We start from the raw sequence: 21,885 nt of genomic DNA, 5'->3' as shown, positions 1-21,885 counted from the left end.
GGGAATCTTCCTCTGTCCCGCCGCGCTTTCTTCTCTTCTGGAATCAATGATAATGTGGCCCGTCCTGTGTGCTTTAAGGCTTGGGACTTTGTTGGTGGAGATTTCCTTTTCTTCAGCGAAATCGACTGGACCACGGGGACGGGGTGAGTGAAAGTTTGGTTGAAGTTCAATTAAAAGGGGGGATTTCTCCGAATACAGACTGAGCACAAAGTGCGGGCTGGGGAAACCTAGTGAAGAGGGTGGGTCTGACCAGGCATGCACCGATCGTGTTAGCCAAAGCTTGACGTCTTCCCCCAGTATTTAAAAACGAAAACTTCATTGAAAAGTCCGAATGTGTCCATTAATTGTTTTTCTTGTGGTATCCCCCTCCCCTTCCCGGGCTCCGATGTTACTTCCTGAATGTTGGAATACTTTGCTCCAATAGGGTCAGTGTTGAGCAGGTCTGTTTCTCCGCTTCACAAGCAAGGACGTTACTTTGCAAATAGAAAGCCATAAAGAAAAATCTCCCTATTTCCAGCTAGTTGGGTTAGAAAGGTTCACTTGCTTGCGACTTTAGTGTTAATTTCTTTCAGCACTGACACGCAAGTTACATATTAGGGCTACCTCGCTTACTGTGAAGTTCATTTTAGAAATAGACGAATTTCCTCCCGAATTCTAAGTTTTAAATTCAGTTTCGGAAATCTTTTCAAACAGATTTTCTTTGCAATAATTCCTGTTGGAAATTGATTTATTATAATGACTGTGCCCGGTGTACTGCAGAATAAATGTTTCAGGTAGTAGATCTAGAGCAACCTTGATGTTAATTGAATGTATGGTCTTTATTATTTTGTACACACGCATTGCCAAGTGAAGAAATTGTAAAGTTGTATGCTCACATTGCCTTTGCCAGTGCAGTTTTGTCAACATTTCTGACTATCAAAAAGAGATAAAAGCATAAATTGCTGGAAAGGCTCTGCATCTCTGGAGAGAAATCAGAGTTAAGGTTTTGGGTCCACTGACTCGCCTTCAGAACTTATAGAAATGGACTGGAAACATGGACTCTAATTTCTCTCTACAGGTGCTGTCAGACCTGCTGAGATTTTCCAGCAAGATCTGTCTTTGTTTTTACAGCATTCACAGTTTTGTTTTGGTTGCTTTGGGCCACATGTTTTAACCATTTCAAATTAAATGGGTGCAGTAGATTGTCTGTCTGTATTTCGGAAATGCTTGTTTTCTTTTTGAGAGAAAACAAAGGGTTGGAATAGTGCAGTTCTTGTGTAGGATTGTTTTTCTTTTAAGTGATAGCATGTATAAATAGAATAGTAAACACATATTCAATACTGTTTAATATTGTAATTCTCTTCTATACAATCTCAGTGTAAAAAGAACTTGATCTCCTTCGATTATTGTGCTTCAGCCTAACTGAAGAAATACCAGCTAAGTTTTACTTATTTTTCAAAAGCTACCATTAATAGATCATTTTGCAGTCCCTGAGAAAATCCACACTACCTCTCTGCAAACTCTTCCAACCCTGCAATCAACAGCTTTCAATTATTTCACACAATTGATGTTCGAATGACTGGAGCATTACCAAATAATGTTTAACAGAAAGTCGTACAGCATGAAAATAGACGCTTCAGTCCAACTCATCTACACCGACTAGACATCCCAATCTGACCTAGTCCCATTTGCCAGCATTTGGCCCATATCCCTCTAAACCCTTCCTGTTCATATACCCGTCCAGATGCTTATTAAATATTACAATTGTACCCACCTCCACTACTTTCTCTGGTAGCTTGTTTCAAGTTCCACCACCCTCTGCCTGAAAAAAAATACTCATCAGATCTCTTCTATGTCTTTCTCCTTCACCTTATGCCTTTGCCTTCTCATTTTGGACTTCCCCCACCCTAGAAAAAAGACCTTGGCTATTCGCCCTATCCATATCCCTGTATAAGGTCACCCCTCACTCCAAAACTCCAAGAGAAAAAAGCCCCAGCCCACTCAGCCTCTGCCTATAGCTCAAATCCTCCAGTCCTGGCAACATCCCTGTAAATCCTTTCTTCAACCTCTCTAAATTTAACATCTTTCCTATAGAAGGGTGACCAAAATTGTATTCTAAAAGCAGCCTCAACAATGTCCTGTACAGCCACAATATAGCATCCCAATTCCTCTACTCAGTGCACTGACAAATAAAGGCAAGCATGCCAAATGCTCTCTTCACCATCCTGTATACCTGCAACTCCATTTTCAAGGAAATATTTACCTTATGATTCACATAAAACCAATTTGGTCTCTTATGCAGCCCTGATGTATATTGCTCCAACATCAGCTGCTGTGAATGCCTTAGTGGTCTAAGACTCCCTTCCTAAATTTTCCTGTCACTCTCATTCTTTTTCGGTTCTCCTATAAGACTTGTATCTTTCCTTGTCCTAATATAACCTTATGGGGTTCAGTATTAAATTTGGTTATGCTTGCATGAATCACTTTGGGAACTTTTACAGTGCTAAAGCCACAATGGAATTGAAACTTATTGGTTGATTGTTTCTTTTGGAAGAACTTCAATGTCAAAGTGGATAAAGTCAGCTGATCACAATTAGTGTGCAATTATTGAAAAACCCTTCAATAAATATCTAAAATTGTAACATTATGTAAATTAAAATGGCAAATCAATGAATGGCAATACAACAAGGTAAAAGCTTGGATTGGTTGTGGAATATTAACCTTTATTGCAGATACATCACACCAGACATGGTTTGCATGCATTTCTGATTTGGGCTTTTAGGGTAGAAAGGGCTGAAGAAACTCAGTTAGCCCATTGGATTATGGCTGCAGCTCACAGAGGATCAACAAAAACATATAAACTTGGTTGAATGACCAATTTAGATGTTGGAAGTTCTCTATAACGTTTTAATGGAACAGAATGCTCACTGTTGCTGAGTCAAATTTGGAGTGTATTTCCTACAAAAAAGGAATTGTTTGTAGGCCCAAGACGAATTGTGTACTTCCTAACCTTAAGGATAAAGTCTCTACTGAACATACAGTGATGAACATTTGTACTACAACATCCTTGGTCTCGAGCAACTGCCTAATAAGATTTGTTAATGCCATCTTTTATTATTTCACAGTAGGTATTAAAGTAAAAGTTTTTCAAATTTTACTTTAATACTTTCTATTGAAAGACTAATGTCACTGTTTCCTTTGTTTACAGGATGTAGATGATGCTGGTAAGGCCACAAGTTGCCCAACTCCAGTTGATCTGACAAAGTGACTTATCCTTTAAATTTCAAAAGGTTTTATTCTTTAACTGTAATTCACTGATAGTGCTATCCAGTAGAAATTGCAGTGTGTCTACAGCAACACAATACTAGCAAAATGCAGTAGTTTAGTAAAAGATGTCTCCTATATTGTATATGTGAAAGTATTTGAATTAACAAGTAGCACTATTCAGTACAAAAAATTGCAAACTTTTCAGATTCAGTTTGGAATTCTGTAATGATTACAAGCATGCCAATATGTCTTAATACAGATTCAGTGATTTTGGAAAAAACGCTGCTCAGCAATTGCATGTTGTACTTTTGACATTGAGTGATTGCCCCATGATGCATACCAGATCTTTCCCCACTTGTCAACTAAAATGTGGTTTGATGGTGATTTCCCTTTACATAATGTGCACTAATGGAGCTGTTAATTAATTGTTGGGTTTCCTTACCAACAGTAGCAATTCATTTTGCTCATATTGGCAAGTGTCCTCTGTCTGTATTGTTGCCACTGTTTCTGCAGTCCAAATATATATTTTCAATGTATTATGTGCATTTTAATAAGAGAGCCACTAATAAACACAACCAAAGAGTCTCTTGCATTTTTTTTGTCTTACTATTTTATCAACAAATATACAAAAAGGATTAAAGTACAAATACCTTGTAAATGAGTATTGAGATTTCCTGTCTGACAATCATACTTATTGCTCAATTTTATTTACAAATCATAAATGCTTTTCATCTAGATTGCCAGTCTATGTGTAATGTATTGGACTGTACTATTCTTCGATTGTATCGTGATGAAAGGCACGAATATATATAAATGTCACCTTTTGAAAGTTGGATTTCAAGATAGTGACAAATGGATATAGTTAACTCCTGTGAAGGGTTTTCTTTCGAAAAGCAAAATAAGATAAGAATGACCTTTAGAACAGCTACCTAAATCCAGCTAGTAAAAACCAGAAAGTGAGTGACTAAAGAACCCCTGTGGTATTAATGGAAAGATCTGTTGGGTTTACAACAGATTGGATGAATATTTAAGGTCATTATTTTTCTTCAGTTCAGAAGAATCTAGGATCCGTCAACTTGTTTAATTCAGGGTTAGCTTAAGAAGAAATATTAATTTCTGTCTGAGAAGGAGTTCAGGGAACTAGTTATCTCAGCAGAATGATTTTAGTTTGTTAAACTTCCAAACCAGGAGTATTTAGTTAGATGTCTGCAGCTTATTGGAACTGAGCAAATTGAGACTCTCAGATTTGTGAACAACTCTTATTGGCAAACTTGGAAAAGATTCATTGAATTGCTTTCATAGTCCATGACAACAAACTGAAAGAATTTAGTTCAGTAGTAATTTAAGGAATTGTAATTTCTCAGACTTCAGTCCCTACAATGGAATAGTCAACAAACTTGGTTTTTGTTTTACTCAATCACAGGAGAAGGACTTCACTGGCCAGGCCAGCTTTTATTGCCCATTCTAATTGTCTGGGGGGGAGTGGGGGTCTTGGGTTTCAGGGGAATGGTTGGTAGTGATGTACCATTGTGAACTGCTGCAGTACATTTGGTGTAGGTATCTACATAATGCTGTTAGAGAGGGCATTCCAGGATTTTACCAGCAGCACTGAAGGAATGGTGATGTGTTCTTGTGTCAGGTTGATGAGTGGCTTAGATTAGAACTTGGAGATGGTCCTGTTCCCATGTATCTGTTGCCCCAGGTCTTCTGGAAAGCAGTGTTAGGGCTTAGAAAGCATTGCCTAAAGAGCCCAGGTGAATGGCTACAACAAATCATGTAGATCCTGTTCACACTGATGCCTCTGGGCTGGAGGAACTGAATGACACCACATCCACAAACAATCAAGTGAGCCACTGTGTCAAGCTTCTAGCATGTTGTTGGAGCTGGGGAGAATATTCCATCACATATCTAACTTGTCCCTTTTCAGTGGTGGATCTGCTCTGGAGAATAAGAATCCTTCCTGCAGGATTCACAGCCACTGTATTTATATGGCTAATTCAGTTCATTTTCTGTTTAATGTTAGTTCTGTAGTTGGGAATTCAGTGATAACACTGAATGTCAAGTTCAATGGTTAGGTTCTCTTTTGTTGGAGTTGGTCATTCTCAGCTGCTTATGTGACACAAATGTACTGTCGGCCTGCCTGGCTGTTGTCTAGGTCTTGCTGTATTTGGACATGGACTGAGGAGTTGCAAATTGTGCTGAACATTGTATCATTATCAGTCCACATCCCCACATCAGACATTATGACAGAAGTAAGGTAATTGACGAAACAACTGGAGATCCTTTGGCCTGGGATATTACCCTGAAGAACTCCTGCAGGATGTCCTGGAGCTGAGATGACTAACCTCTAACAATCATAACAATCTTCCTTTTTCCTCAGTATTATTACCAACTGGGATCATACCAAACTAATATTAGAATAACAGTCAGGATATTTTTCCAGGATGATGAAGGGAACAGTATACAAGGGCAAGTCAAAATGAAGGAAACCTAGGAAGTAACCATGTTACCACAGCATTTCTATCAATGCATTTGCTCGTGGCATAGGTTGCCTGGGAGAATACTGCTAACACTGGATAGCTGATGCATGGGATCCGGCAAATAGTATACAATACAACATTATTACATGGCGTTAGGAATCTAATATGGGGCAGTTCATGGCCAATCTGGAAATTCTTCGTAGACCCAAATGCATATCAGAATAGTTGGATCAAATAAAGTTAGCTGCACTCGATACATTTGTCCAGTCTAATGGGTTCGAACATTGTCATTTCCATAACTGGTTTGTTGAAAAATATGTAGAAATATGTGATCTCTGGAAGCAAAAGTAAGCAATGGCAGCCAATTATTCTCCAAACTATTTCCAGTATCCTGTGGTGAAATCCAAGGTGAACCATCACAATGGGAAAGCTGCAACAAGCATTCAAGCAGATGAGAAGCACCAAAGCCTGATGGCATTCCAGCTGAGGTCTTCAACATTGGTAGGCTTTTGCTCACGTCAAGACTCATGTCAAATGATGCCCAAATGCCGAATCACATCTAATGTTGGACACGATTGTGAGTTTTACAGCCAGACACTAGTTGGATCCAGTCAGTACCTTGCTTCTTGTGAACATATGAACGAGCAAAGGAATATGCTGTTTAACACAGTCTGCCAATATTTTGAAACTTTTAAATAAAATGTGACTTTACTTCAGCACTACTCCAAACTGGAATGGTATTCACAAAAAAGGAGATAACTAATGCTGTGGAATTTATTGAGCTTTTTCCCTTTTGTCCACAGCAAGGAAAATCCTGACATGCATTCTTCAGATTTGCCTGCTTCCTGTGGCTGAGGAAATCCTGCCAGACGCACTCTGGCTTTAGACCTTCAAGTGGAACCTTGGACATGGTCATTGCCAGGAAAATCCAAACAAAAATGTCAAAAGCACCATCCAGAACTCTTTAATTGCATTCATCAAAACATTGAATTCAGTAAATCACATGGGTCTCTGGATTCTCCTTCAGCGATCTAGATGCCCAAGAAGCCTGATCACAATCCCTCAAATGCTTCACGATAATATGACTCTCTTGAGCGGACAATCTAAAAAAATACATCTTCAAGATCTGGTATGAGTTCACATAAGGCTGTGTGTGTGCCCACACATTACATACAATCTACATGAGTGTTTATTCACCTCATCAAGGATCAAGAGCCCTGTGGTGTGGGTATTAAATAACATCTCGATGGGAACCTCAGGAAGACTCAGTTGTCTCCGTACCAAAACTAAACTGACCACCATGGACATGCATGACCTGCACTGTTCATTGCACTAAGTTTACAAGCCTCTCTTGATCGCTTCAACTTGACATGGTAGTAATCATGTTAAGTTTGACCTGTCACTTCAACCCAGACCCAATCAGTTAAATATTCCACATCCCATATATGTTGAAGAAGTCTTTGAAATATGTTGCGCACACCCCTACCTTGGAAGCAACATTCCCACTAATTTTGATTTCATCTTTATGGGAGATCCTTGCATGCCATTGATTTTTCAATGCTGTGATGGTATCAGCATGCCGATCGCTAAGCACAGATCCTCCATTGTGCAACTGTGCAGCTTCGAGGGGATGATGCTTCGCAGCCTCCTCTCTCTTAACTCCACTACTGACAAAACGTAATACCAGATATGTTCAGCCTTCTACAAACCATGGCAATTGGTACTTAACAACAAACATAGGAGCAGGAGTAGGCCATTTGGTCCTTTCAGGCCTGCTTGCCATTCATTAGGATCATGGCTGATCATACAACTCCAATAGTCCATTGCCACTTTTCCTCCATATCCTTTAATCCCAAATGCTATATCACAACGCCTTCTTGAAATCATAAAATGTTTTGTCCTCGACTGTTTTCTGTGGTTGTGAATTCCATAGGGTGACCACCCTCTCCTCTCTGTCCTAAATGGTTTATCCCATATTCTTAGGCTGTGATCCCTGGTTCAGGACTGCCCTGTCATTGGGAACATCTTATCTATGCCTAATCTACCTCAATCTGCACAAGCCAACTAAAATCTTGGTGTTCCAAACAGTAGCTATTAGACCTTGTACTGCAGTGACACCCAGATTGTGCATCAAAAGCAAGCTATGGCATTAGAGGCACAGCAATTCCTCCATTGCATTCTCAGGATTCCAGAGGAGCACAGTTGAACAAATACTTGTGTCTACCTTGAAGCTCAGTCTGAATATGCAGGTTCAAGCAATTGCGATGGACTGGGCATGGTGTGCAGATGACTGAAGAGTATCTCAGCTGCCAGGTACTGTTGCTGAATTCTCAAATGGCTGGTTTTCCAAGGTCGAAGAAAGTGCTATAAAGACGCACTGAAGCTCTTGTTGAAGTGCAGTAGCAGTGACACAAATGATTGAGCATAGCTTGCTACAAATCACTCTAAATGGTGACACAGTGTCCTGCATCATGTTTTGAATCCAAATGTCTAAGGATGACGCAGAGCAGGAAAGAAAAGGAAGCAAATCCTGCATTCCTCAGGATCTCACCCACCTGATGTGACATCCTCCATCATGTGCCCAAAGATTGGTGGGTCAAAAATTTGTCTGCTCAGTCAAATGAATACTGAGAACAGAGAATTGGAAACTTGCATAAATGTTCATCACAAATCTAGGGATAGTCAGTAGACTAGTAATCCAGAGATCTAAATCAATAAATCTCAGACAAAGCAATATCTGGAAATCCTGCCATGCTTCTATCTCAAGTAAAAAATAGTGGTCATTAGGTTTTACTTCATGGATCAATATTAAAGAGGAATAATGACCCATCGTTCTCCTTGGGGCCTAAATTCAAAAAAGGCATTTATACTCCTCAACTTCACCCTTCTGACAAGCATGTAGCACATAATGGATTATGCTATTTAACCTATCAAATCCTTTTGAACATTGATCAGATTGTGGTTGATCTGTGGCAATATCTTGTACCTGCCTTTGCCCTCAGAATTGTGTGAGCCAGACTATTTTCAGTCTCAGATTTATAATTAACAATTCATAAAGCATCAATTTCTATTTTTCAAACACAGCTCCAAATGTCCACATCCAAAGGCTGTTAGAAGTATTTCCTAATCTTACTCCTGAAATGTCTGGCTGTAAACTTTTAGACTATATCTCCTAGTCCTGTTCAATCAGTGGAAGTAATTTCTTCCAGCCCATCTTTTCCCTTGAATCACTGCTGAACATTCTAAATTCCATACACTGCAAGGCCAATATATCTTCGCTAAGGTGACCTTTGCTAAATTGCCAATATATATCTTTGCTCAAAGTGCTCCAAATGTCATCTAACTAGGACTTTTTTTTAGCTCTAACACAACTTTTATCCACTTGTATTTTAGCACTTTCAATATAAAGATCTGCATCCATGAGTATGTTGATTTATTTTCTGTAGCTGTTTATGGTATGCAGATGCTCCCATGGATAGACAACTTCAAGTTTCATTGATCCTTTTGTGTTTCTAATCTGACACCATTTCGAAAGCAACCTGTTTTATCCTTTTCCAGGTCCATAAACAGTGCACTCATGATAAAATCTATCTTTGACTTGGTTTCAGAGGTAGCAAAGACAGCAAAAATGTGACCACAAATTCCAGCAATCTTAAGTGAAATATTATTTTTTTCACCCCAAAAATGTTCTCGCTAATTAATGTTAAAATATGTTTAATTTGAATTTTACATGATATTTAATGGAGTACTGTTCCGAATGTTTTTTTGACATGTTTGCATCATTACAATTATCAGAACGAATGGCAGTGTGATATTCCAGTCAACATTCTGGCCCAAGATCATTTGTCAGGACAGGATGTTGACCTTTACCAGTGTGAGTTAAAGCTGTTTGTGCAAACTCAATTTATAAAGTAGCATAAAGCACACAAATAAAGCAAAATGTTGAGGATCTTGGAGGAGACCTTCAAATCGAAACCCCATTTGAGTAGGGCATCTTTAAGATGGGCATACCTGGAAGAGAAGTGCAGTGAATTAAACTCCCAAATAAATACAAAATGTGCAATGCAGCCAGAGACATCTGGTAGCTCTGGTTTTCGCTCCATAGTTGCTGCAAGACTTTGAGTTTTTCCAGCACTTCCTGTTTTGTTTCAGTAAATTGAATGTTCTCTGACCCTTGCACAAATATCTCCAGTTGTGTTTGTTTCCAGGTAACTGTGGTTGCTGGTTCAATTTTATTTGTCCGACCAGCCAACTTCAATGTGAGGGCTTACTACAATATTTCTACCAGCACTGCGAAGTTTCACATGCTTACACAGTGCTTCAACATTGTGCATGTGCACCAAAAGCCATTCAGTGAAATTTTACCAAGCCATCTTTGTAATTGAAGTTTAAATGTAATTGTTCTACCTTGCTCGTTGCCGGAGAATTGAACTTTGAGGCTAAGTAATGACATGGCTGTTGCTAAGAAGTAGTTTTGTAGTCTGTAAAGTGGTGCGTATTTTTTTAAAAGTATAGGCTCAAGTTTTTGTTCCCAGGTCAGGAGAACAGAGACAGGATAATTCTTGGCCCCAGTTTAATTTGATTGATTTATTATTGTCACATGTACTGAGATATAGAAAAGTATTTTGTTACATAAGTACATCTGGCTACAGGTAGTCCTCCTATAATGCTGTAGTTGCATTCCAGTGAAACCTCACTTAATAGAATATCGCTTAATATAAGTATCGGGGCTGACGGGAAAAGTGGGATTCGGGGCAGACCAGTAAAAAAGTATCACTCTCAATTACTCAAAAATCACCCAAAGGTCTAACACAAAGTATAGCACAGCCTGAATGAAGGTTTAGAACATATTTATCAATGAAACAAAAGTAAATTTAACACAGTACATTTAAAAATATTGTTAACACAGGGACAGAGGATCATCATGCTGTGTAAGGTAAACTTTCTCATTCCTGTTAAACAGGCTAGGTCACAAAAACACTTTCTCATATCTGGCTTCTCTTCCAACGTTATAGCCATATTTTTCCATTCATCACCCCAATTTTATTACCAGAATGCTTCTGGCTAACATTCTTCTCACTATGTCCCTCTGTTTTTTCAAAAACAGTGATAATCTAGGAGTAGTGTACCTTTCACAAGAAGCTGCTCAATGCATCTCTCACAGAAAGCTGCTCTGTCAGAGCTGACATTGGCGCATGTGCAGAACAAAGCACGTGAAATGATCAGCACTGGAATTGCACTATTGTGAACAGAGGTAAGTGTTCTGGAAACTTCTAAGCCCTAATTCTTCTCCAATCTTATAAACAAATCGTGCTGCCGAATGTGCGTTATCCGAGAACTACCTGTAACAGAACAGGAATGCAGAGTATAGTGTTACAGCTACAGAGAAAGTACAGATAAATATTAACTTTAATATATGAGAGGTCTGTTTGTAAGTCTGATAACAGTGGGGAAGAAGCTGTTCTTGAATCTGTTGATTCGTGTTTTCAACCTTTTGTATCTTCTGCCCGATTGCAAGTGCGTATAACCGGGGTGGGAGGGGTCTTTGATTATGTTGGCTGCTCTCCTGAGGCAGAAAAACTAGCCAACAAGGTCAGCTTTTCATTCCAAGGTGACATAACTTCCTGGAAATGGACCAGCTCACCCTGAAATCAGGGCAGAGTCTGTTGGCTGTGAATGCAGGCTGGCTGCAAAACTTGCCTCCCTGCACTAGCAATATAGACAGTTTAATTTAAAAAAACTAATGAAACAAGAAATGTCCTCCGTTCCTCACCCCCTCATATACCTTGCTCCCATACTCACACCCCATGCTGACCATGTCATAATACATTTGAATAGGTTGATTTTTAAAAATACTTCATTCAGTGGTAGTGTCCCTAATTCAAGTTCAAGTCCCATTTACCCCAGAGATTTGTCATAACCATGTGACTGAATAGGGTAATTAAAAATATTTTAAAGTTTTACCTCTTGTTAACATTTTTCCTAGAGGAGGGAGATGAGAATTGCACACAATATTCCAAAAGTGGCCAAACCAATGTCCTGTACAACCGCACATGACCTCCAAACTCCTGTACTCCGTGCACTGAACAATAAAGGAAAGGCTATCAAACACCTTCTTCACCATACCTGAGACTCCACTTTCAAGGACCTATGCATCTGCATCCCGAGGTCGCTTTGTTTAGCAACACTCCCCAGGGCCCTACCATTAATTGTATAAGTCCTAGGGAAAGTGAGGACTGTAGATGCTTAAGAGTCAGAGTCAAAAAATATACCGCTGAAAAAGAGCAGCAGGTCAGGCAGGATCTGAGGAGCAGGAGAGTCGACGTTTTGGGCGTAAGCCCTTCATAGGTCCTGCTCTTGTTTGCCTTACCAAAATGCAACACCTCATATTTATCTAAATTAAACTCCATCTGCCACTCCTCGGACCATTGACCCATCTGATCTTCTTCGCTGTGTACTACATCACCTATTTTGGTGTCATCTGCAATCTTACTAACCACGCCTCCAATATTCACATCTAAATCATTCATATAAATGACGAAAGCAGTGGACCCAGCACTGATCCTTGTGGCACACTGCTGGCCACAGGCCTCCAGTCTGAAATCCAACCCTTTGTCTCCTACCGTCATGTCGATTTTGTAACCAATTGGTTAGCTTCCCCAAGATCCCATGTGATCTAACCTGTCTACCATGTTGAACCTTGTTGAATGCTTTGCTGAAGTCCATACAGAAAACATCTACTACTCTGCCTTCATCAATCTTCTTTGTCACCTCTTCAGAAAACTCAATCAAATTAGTGAAACACTATTTCCCATGCATAAAGCTATGCTGATTATCCATAATCAGACCTTGCCTTTCCAAATGCAGGTAAATCCTGTCTTTCAGTATCCCCTCCAAAAACCTACTGATGTAGGGCTCCCTGGTCCATTTTCCTTACAGCCTTCCTGAAGTAATGGCACAAAATTAGCCTCCCTGCAGTCTTCTGTCAGCTGATCAGTGGCTGTCGATGATACAAAATATCTTAGCAAGAGACCCAGCAATTCTTTCCCTAGCTTCCCACAAAATCTGGGAAGCACCTGATCAGGTCCTGGGGATTATCTGTCTGTGTAGAATTTGAACATTCTCCCAGTAGCCAAGTAGGTTTCCTCCAGGTGCTCTGGTTTCTTCCCTCAATCCAAAAATGTGAGTGTCAGGTGGTTGGCCATGTTAAATTCCCCATAGTGTCCAGGAATGTGCAGACTAGGTGGATTAACCTGAGATGCTGTTTGGAGGGTTGGTGTGAGACTTGATGGGCTGAATGACCTGCTTCCATACTGTTGGGATTCTGTGATTAACCTACCTTTGTGTTTTAAGGCCTCCAGCACCACCTCATCAGTGATATGGACACGTATCTAGACTATTTATTTCCCCAATTTCCCTAGCTTTCATGTCCTTCTCCATAGTAAATACTGACACAAAATATTCATTTAGTATCTCTCCCATTTTCCATGGTTCCACACATAGGGTCCGCTAAAAATTAATTTGGGCATCTATTCTCTCCCTCGTTACTTTTTGCCCTTTATGCATTTACAGAATCCCTTTGGATTCTCCTTAACTCTATAGAGTTATACAGTACAGAAACAGACCCTTTAGTCCAACTGGTCTGCACCAACCAGATATTCTGAACTGATCTTGTCCCATTTGTCAGTACTTAGACCATATCCCTCTTAAACCTTCCTTTTGATGTACCCATCCAGATGCCTTTTAAATTTTGTAATTGTACAGCCTCCACACCACCTCTGGCAACTCGTTCCATAGGTAAAAACAATGACTGCAGATGCTGTAAACCAGAGTCTAGATTAGTGTGGTGCCAGAAAAGCACAGCAGTTCCGGCAGCATCCGAGGGCAACTCGTTCCATATATGCGCCACCCCCTGCATGAAAAAATTACCTCTTGGATTCCTCTCTCACCTGAAAATTATGTCCTCCAGTTTTGTGCTCCCCGACTCTGGGGGAAAAAAAACCTTGGCTATTCACCCCATCCACGCCCCTCATGATTTTATCAACCTCTATAAGGTCATCCCTCAGTCTCTGACACTCCAGGGAGAAATGCCCCAGCCTATCAACCTTTCCCAATAGCTCATCCCCTGCAATCCTGGCAACATTCTTATAAATCTTTTCTGAACCCTTTAAAGTTTCACAACATCTTTCCTGTGGCAGGGAGACCAGAACTGAATGCAGAATTCTAAAAGTGGCCCAACCAAATCCTGCACAGTTGAAACATGACCGCCCCAACTCCTATACTCACTGCATTGACCAATGAAGGCAAGTGTGCCAAGTGTCTTCTTCACCACCATGTCTACCTGTAACCCCATTTTCAAGGAACTATGCTAGAATTGGAAGGTTGAAAAGGTCTCTCAGGATTGTGGGACTCAAATGTCATTTTTTCGTGTTAAGGTACTTAAATGGGAATGTATGTTGTGAGGAAGACACTAAAAGGCCTCGGGAGGATTCGACAGGGTTAATGAATGGGCAAGAACATGGCAGCTGGGACATAACGTAGAAAAATGTATCCACTTTAGTGGCAAACATACGTGAAAAGTATTTATTAAAATGGGCAGAGGTTGGAAAGTATAAATGTACAAAAGGAACCTCAGTGTCCTTATCAATATTTCACTGAAGACTAAAATACAAATTCAGCAAACTGTGAGGAAGGTTACTGGAATGTTAGCCTTTATCGCAAGAGAATTTGGGTACAGGAGTAGTGAAGTCCTGCTTCAATTGTGTAGGAATTTGGATAGCCTGCACCTAGAATCCTGTGTACAGTTTTGGTCTCCTTATCTCAGGAAAAATAGTATTGTCATAGAGGGAGTGCAACAAACATTTGGCAGAATTATTCCCAAGATGGCGGGACTGTACTATGAAGAGAGAGATGTTAAATTGGGCCTATATTCTCTATAGTTTTGAAGTGTAAGGTGATCTCACTGAAACTTACAAAATACATCGACGAAAAACATTAACAGGACAAATGTAGATAAGATGCTTCCTTGTTTGGGGATTCTAGGGCACAGGAATATAGAAACATAGGAAATAGGAGGGGCGAGTGGGCAGTTCAGCTCTTCAAGTCCGCTCTGCCATTTAACATGATCATAACTGATCATATTCTGGTCTCAACTCCACTCTCCTGCCTGCTCCTTGGAGTTCTTTACTCTGCTTTTCATCTGAAAGATAGCTGTTTATTTCTTGAATCTGTTGATTGGTTCTGGGGTGGTGAGTTCCACGGATTGACAATCTTCTGAGAGAAACCCAGGTGCGCAATTTATTCAGAGGGTGGTGAACTCTTGGAAATTTCTACCACAGAGGACTGTGGAAGCTCCATCTTTGAGTATGTTTAAGGTAGGAATTGACAAGACTAGGCTGGTACTGGAGATGACAGGACTATCCTATGAGTGGAAATTAGTTTGACTGGGCCTGATTCACTAGGGTTTAAAAGAATGCGAGGGGATCTGATTGAAATGGATAGAATTCTAGTAGGGCTGGACAAATTGGATGTAAGCAGGATATTTTCCCTGTTTAAGGAGTATAAAACCAGGGGATCCAGCATCAGGAAGTGGGGCCATTTAGAACTGAGAAAAGGAAGCCTTTCTCCACTCAGAATTCACTACCATAGAAAGGTATGGAGGCCAAGTCACTCAATATATTCAAGACTGAGACTGACAAATTTTGAGATACAACAGACCTCAATAGGTATTGAGAGAAAGCAGAAATATGGCATTGAAATACAGAATAGAGCAGAGCAGAGCAGCCTTGAAAGGCTGAATGGTCTGCTCATGCTTCTAGTTTCTAATTATTCAATGGGGTAAAAGGTTGTCGGGTTGGAGGGAAGTAAAAGGCATTAAGATGTTCAATCAGCCATCACTGTATTGAATGGTTGGGCAGGCTGAATGGCCCCTTCCTGTTCGTATGGTCCAGGTTTGCTACAGTAAATGGCAGGAACATGTTGTCCTCCACAATCTCTTCCTCAGAGTTTTCAATTCTCTATGTACTAATGATTAATTCCTCAAACATTTCTGGGAGCAACTCAGGGAAAGTGTGAACAAATCGAATGTAATTTCATTGCAATACTTGGTTGATCAGCTAAAGCTATGTCATGTCCCATTTGTGCCCTCCTGATTTCCCTCTTAAGTATACTTCTACTACCCTTATACTCCTCTAAGGATTCACTCAATCCCAGCTGTCTATACCTAAAGTATGCCTCCTTTTTCTTCCCCAGAACCTCAATTTCTGTAGTCATTCAGCATTGCCTAAACCGACCAGCCTTGCTCTTCACAGATACCATTGCAACAAATGAGAATAATACCAGCTAAATAAGGAGGTCAAGGACAATATAAAGTCAAAAATTAAAGTATATCACATTGCAAAGACCAGTGGCAGGCTGGAAGATTGGGAAACTTTCAAACGTAAACAAAGGGATACCAAAACGTTAATAAAAAGAGCTAAAGTAAATTATGAAAGAAAACTAGTACGAAGTGTCAAAAAGTTTAGCAAAAGCATCTGTAGATACATGAATGGGAAAAGAGTTGCTCAGGTGAATGTTGGCCCCTTCAAAGATGAAACTGGAGAGTTAGTAGTGGGGAACACAAATGGCAACAATGCTAAATCAATACTTTGCCTCAGTTTTCACAGTGGAAGACAATAGTACCATTCCTACTGGAATGGGCAAGTCAGAGGCTATACAAAGGGTAGAACCTAGAACAATCAACAATGATAAGGAAAAGGTACTCAGCAAACTATTAGGATTGAGGACTGACAAGACCCCCGGGCCTGGTGACCTACGTCCTAAGGTATTAAATTAAATGGCGGTGGAGATAGTAGATCCATTGATTACAATAATCCAAAATCCCCAGGACATGGGAAAGGTTCCAGTGGATTGGAAAAATGCTAAAGTTAACACCCTTATTCAAAAAGGGAGGGAAACAAAATGTGGGAAATTGCAGACCAGTTAGTTTAAATCTGTGGTTGGGAAGGTGTTAGAATCAATTAACAAGGAAGCAGTATCAAGATATTTGGAAAGTCAAAACGCTATCCATCAGAGTTAGCATGGTTTTATAAAGGGCAAATCATGTTTGACTAATTTGCTAGAGTTTTTGAAGAGATAACAAACAAAGTGGATAATGGGTATCCTGGGGTATAAAAATCTGGACTTCTGAAAGACGTTTGATAAGGTGTTGCACATAAGGTTAATTTATAAGATTGGATCATGTGGAATTAGGGATAATTTATTCGCCTGGATAGTTGGCTGGCTGATGGACAGAAGCAGAGTCGGAAAAAGTGTTCTTTTTCTGGATGGCAAGATGGACCAAGTGGAGTGCCAAGGGTTCGGTCCTTGAACCCCAGCTATTTATAATCTATATTAACAGCTTGGATGCAGGGATAGAAAGTTCTATTGCCAAATTTGTGGGTGACACAAATATAGTTGGGGCAGTAAATTGCAATGAGGAAATAAGAACCTTACAAATAGCTATAGATAGGTTAGGAGAAGGGCCAAAATGTGGCAAATGGTGTTTAACGTGGATAAGTGTGAGGTCCTGCATTTGGGTTGAAAAAAATGGGAGAGACTTTGGGGTTCTCCGATGCAGAGGGATCTGGATGTCCCCATTCACGAGTCACAGAAACCTAGCATGCTGGTACAGTAGTTAATAAAGAAAGTGAATGGAGTGTTGGCTTTTATAGCTAAAGGAATAGAATATAAAGGTAAGGAAATATTGTTGTAACTGTACAAGGCATTGGTGAGACCGCATCTGGAGTACTGTGCACAGTTTTGGTCCCCTTATTTGAGGAAAGAATTGGTGTCATTGGAGGCAATTCAGAGGAGGTTTACTAGATTGATCCCAGAGATGAGGACTTTGTCATATGAAGAGAGATTGAACAGTTTAGACCTATACTCTCTAGAATTTAGAAGAATGAGGGGAGATCAAATTGAGGTATTCAACATAATAAAAAATATGGATAAAATAGACATGGAGCGGATGCTTCCACTATGGGGCATTCTAGGACAAGAGGTCTTAAGATAAAGGGTAGCAAATTTAAAACAGTGTTGAGGAAGAACTACTTCTCTCAAAGGGTTGTGGAATTCGCTATCCCAAAGCGCAGTGGATACTGGGACAGTGAGTAAATTTAAGGAGGAGTTGGACAGGTTTTGACGTGGTAATGGGTTGAAGGATTATGAGGAAAAGGCAGGAAAGTAGTGGTGAGGGTTATATCGACTATGATAGAATGCGGGAGCAGATTTGATGGGGCGAATGGCCTAATTCTGCTCCTATATCTTCCTATGAACTTATTGTAGTATAATCAAAACTATACAGATTTTTTTTTTCTTAACCATTATTATTAAAACAACTGTGAATTCTTTTAGCTCATTGCTATTCGCTGGACCTTTCTCTATGCAGATTGGATCCAGGTTTCCCAGTGACCACTCTTCAGAAGAACTTTGCTTTTAAGCAGTCTGTTTGGACATGGTATGGCACTTCCATAGCCATCACATCCATTGGTGTGACTTGTACCTTCTGTCACTACCATTGTGCCATAATGAATGCAAAATTCTTTGGTTGGGGAAAAACTGTAGATATAGATACTCTGTAGATACGGGTTCAAACTGCCTCATCAGTTTATATACAGAGGCACTGATATTGAAAAATAGGATTCTTTTTACAATAATATTTAAATATAGTAATAGTGAACAATCTAATCTCAGAAATTCACCCATGACAGCTGTATAAACCTAAACATGTAATTTCTTTCTCTTCCAAATGTACATCAGCTTTATAAACAGAACATTCAAATCAATTATCTGCTTTCTAGACTGTTACTCCTTGTTTTCTACAAATCCTGCATCCATATCCACTTCCTGCCTACCAAGCATTTTTTTCTTCTGCTGCAAGGTCTTTGTTATCTTTCCTTTTCATTTTGTTAGAGTTTTCTGTTATGTTCTGACACGTCTACATTTCTAATCAAAACTGCTTTTGTTAATGTGTCATTAGAAAGAATATGCTTCCTGCCAGTGATGGTGCTGCAGGTCTGATGCAATGTATCCCAGCTTCTCGGCCTCTAATTGAATATTTTGTTGACTGTTATGTAATCACTTCGTTCACCCCTTCCTCCTCTTATAATCAATGGTATAACATGAGCAATCCTTGGGTACTCTGACATAAAGCCTCTGGACAGAGAGGACTGGAAAATGATGGTCAGAGATTTCACAATGTCCTACTTTTGCTCAGTATCCTGTAATAAGTATTCATTTTCAATGTTGCTGCAGTCCTTTTTTTTCTCTAAGTTCATTTCCCCTCAATAGAGCATGGAGCTGGGAGGTACGTATGTAATCTTGTATGTTATTGAATAGATCTCATTGCAGTACTTGCTTTGGAGTAGTTATGGATGCAGCTACTTCTCATGTGCAAGCCTTGAGTCCCATTGTTGGAGTGTTAAAGGGACCAGCTGCATTTGCTGCCTGCAGTGCATCTAAAGTTCATATAGGTGGGATCAAGTTGACATTGGTAGTTATGCTGAGGACTTGGCAGCAGGCCATCTTGGAGTGTCCGCTTGACACATTGAGTTAATGTCATTTGTAAGTACTTCAGCAATAATATTCTGTAATATTTAATGCAAAGTATAAACATTTTATCTTTTGTATCTAGTTTTGATCATACTACAAGTTTGTATTATTCTCATTTGTTGTTCAACCTTCCTCCATCCCCCAGGTTGATAATTGGTGAAATCTGTTCCTTAGGCAATTATTTTGGTTAATCAACACACATTTGGAATTAATAAATGATCAAAATGATGGGTAAGATCCCCTGAGAATATTTAGACATACGGATGTAATTTTCCCAACCACTGAAAGATGTGGGCCATGGCTTGGAAGTTGGAAAAATCAAGTGAAGCGTCCAATGTAGACCTTCTTAACAATGAAAAGTGGAGATTCTCACTAGTGAGTGGCAATAGGCCTACTTGTTTGGATTATCATTCATTAACAGCCTTGTTATTGCTTCATGTCTCCAAATAAATATGCAATTTCCCTTTCTCCCAACTGTCGGATAGAAACTGGATGCTGAGAATTGCCTTGCCTTTTTGCACTTTGTCAACGGAGCCTCATAATTCACAGTATCTTCACCTTGCTGTGCTTCCTAATGCAAACAGAAAGCCGATAGCTTCTCATGGTTGGCAGCAGTGATCAGTGAAAGGAAGTACACGTGTTGCTGTATGACACCATGCTACGTCATTCTCACACCTGCATTACATGCCTGCCACATACACTAACAAACTGCACGCGCATCAAGCAAATGGCCATGTCTCAAGTCTAAAGAGGCTCTAGTCCTCTGTCAAGTCAAGCATGACAGCCTTCAGGCAGGATATGTCCTGGTACAATTAAGTCAAGGGCAACCTTTGATTTCAGTCCACCGTCATTCAGCCACTTGGGGTGGTCTCGGTGAGGGGTCGTACCTCTACAGTCTGGGGGGCTGGCCCATGGTAAGCCCTCTGAATCCAGTGTAACAAGTCTGGGAGTCATGGGAAGACAGTTGGGAAGCTGTACATGTATCAGTCAGAAATCTGCCTGTATGATATTGTTATTTTTTATTCAACTGAGCATCTGGAATAAAAGATAAAATATTGAAAACTCTTAGTAGGTCAGGCAATATCTGTGTGGAGGGGAAGGTCAGATTAGTGTTTTTGGTCAGTGATCTTTCAGCATAGAACTGAAGTGTTGGGGCGGCACAGTGGCACAGTCGTTAGCACTGCTGCCTCACAGAACCAGAGACCCGGGTTCAATTCCCGCCTCAGGCAATTATCTGTGTGGAGTTTGCACATTCTTCCTGTGTCTGCGTGGGTTTCCTCCAGATGCTCCAGTTTCCTCCCACAGTCCAAAAATGTGCAGGTTAGGTGAATTGGCCATGCTAAATTGCCCATAATGTTAGGTGAAGGAGTAAATGTAGGGGAATGGGTCTGGGTGGGTTGTGCTTCGGCGGGTTGGTGTGGACTTGTTGGGCTGAAGGGCCTGTTTCCACACTGTAAGTAATCTAATCTAATCTAATGTTACTCCTACCTTCCACTGTGTGTCTCCCGCAGTTTCTGTTTTTACCTGCACTTGTTGCGTTATGAACATCTGGAGGCCATCTTTTTGGACCCCTGCCTCGAACTCTGTTCCCTGGTTACAGGATCCAGCTGATTGTGTCTGTGAGAAATCTAAAATTTTGTTTCATCTCGAACTCAGTTTCAAACCACACACTTTGTCCATCAGCTCTTGCTGACTTCTAGCTCTGTAAAATTGCCTGCCTCTGCCCCTCCCTTTTTCTTATCGTCATCGTAATTTAACCAGGTATTCGTCATCCTTATACATGATTTTACCCATTCCACTCCTACTGGCCTGCCATCCGTCACTTCCTCCAATGATTCATCCTTATTCTTCATCACCCTAACTTAAAATTCCAATGTTCAGATGATTAGATCCTTCTGTGTCCTTTTGGCAACTCCTTCTGCATAAATTCTTCGTTGACCTCCTTGCTCTCATTTGTGCGACCTGCCCTTTTTTGGCTCCTGTTGGTAGCAGAATTTCAGTCAAATTGGGTTCTTCTTGCTGATGTTTCTCCAATAAACCCTTTCCCACAGCATAGAGTCATAGAGATGTACAGCATGGAAACAGACCCTTTGGCCCAACCTGTCCATGCCGAACAGATATCGGAACTCAATCTAGTCCCACCTGCCAGCACCCAGCCCATATCCCTCCAAACCCTTCATATTCATATACCCATCCAAATGCCTCTTGAATGTTGCAATTGTACCAGCCTCCACCACATCCTCTAGCAGCTCATTCCATACACCTACCACCCTCTGCGTGAAAAAGTTGCCCCTTAGGTCTCTTTTATATCTTTCCCCTAGAGAGAGAGTGCTCTACAACTGAAGATCCAGTCACATAGATGACAGGTTAAACTGAGGCCCTCTCTTCCATGTAAGATGTGTATTACAGATTCTGAGACCTCACTTGAAGAGCTGTGGAGTTATCTTCAACATTTGGCGAACGTGCATTCCTCATCCATTATCATTAAAACAATTGTCAATTATTTTATTTCATTGCTTTTTTTTGGATCCTGCTTTGTGCAGATTGGTTGTCGGGTTTCCCAGTGACC

The 21,885-nt window shown here is 40.3% G+C and overlaps 1 protein-coding gene across 1 annotated transcript in view; it reads left to right on the top strand.

Annotated features, from left to right (window-relative positions):
* The first annotated feature begins 12 nt into the window (after positions 1-12).
* dcbld1 (discoidin, CUB and LCCL domain containing 1) overlaps positions 13-21,885 on the top strand; it is a 103,849-nt gene continuing 81,976 nt past the window's right edge. The window contains exon 1 of the mRNA XM_087981110.1: positions 13-143. Within this exon, the coding sequence (XP_087837236.1) occupies positions 47-143 (97 nt within the window). The 5' untranslated portion in view covers positions 13-46. The remainder of the gene's footprint in view (positions 144-21,885) is intronic.

Source organism: Chiloscyllium plagiosum, unplaced genomic scaffold, assembly GCF_037043375.1.
Source record: "Chiloscyllium plagiosum isolate Xiang-an unplaced genomic scaffold, Cpla_swu_hap1 HiC_scaffold_3, whole genome shotgun sequence".
In the NCBI taxonomy this organism is placed as follows: Eukaryota; Metazoa; Chordata; class Chondrichthyes; order Orectolobiformes; family Hemiscylliidae; genus Chiloscyllium; species Chiloscyllium plagiosum.
This window is presented reverse-complemented; position numbering and strand designations above follow the sequence as displayed.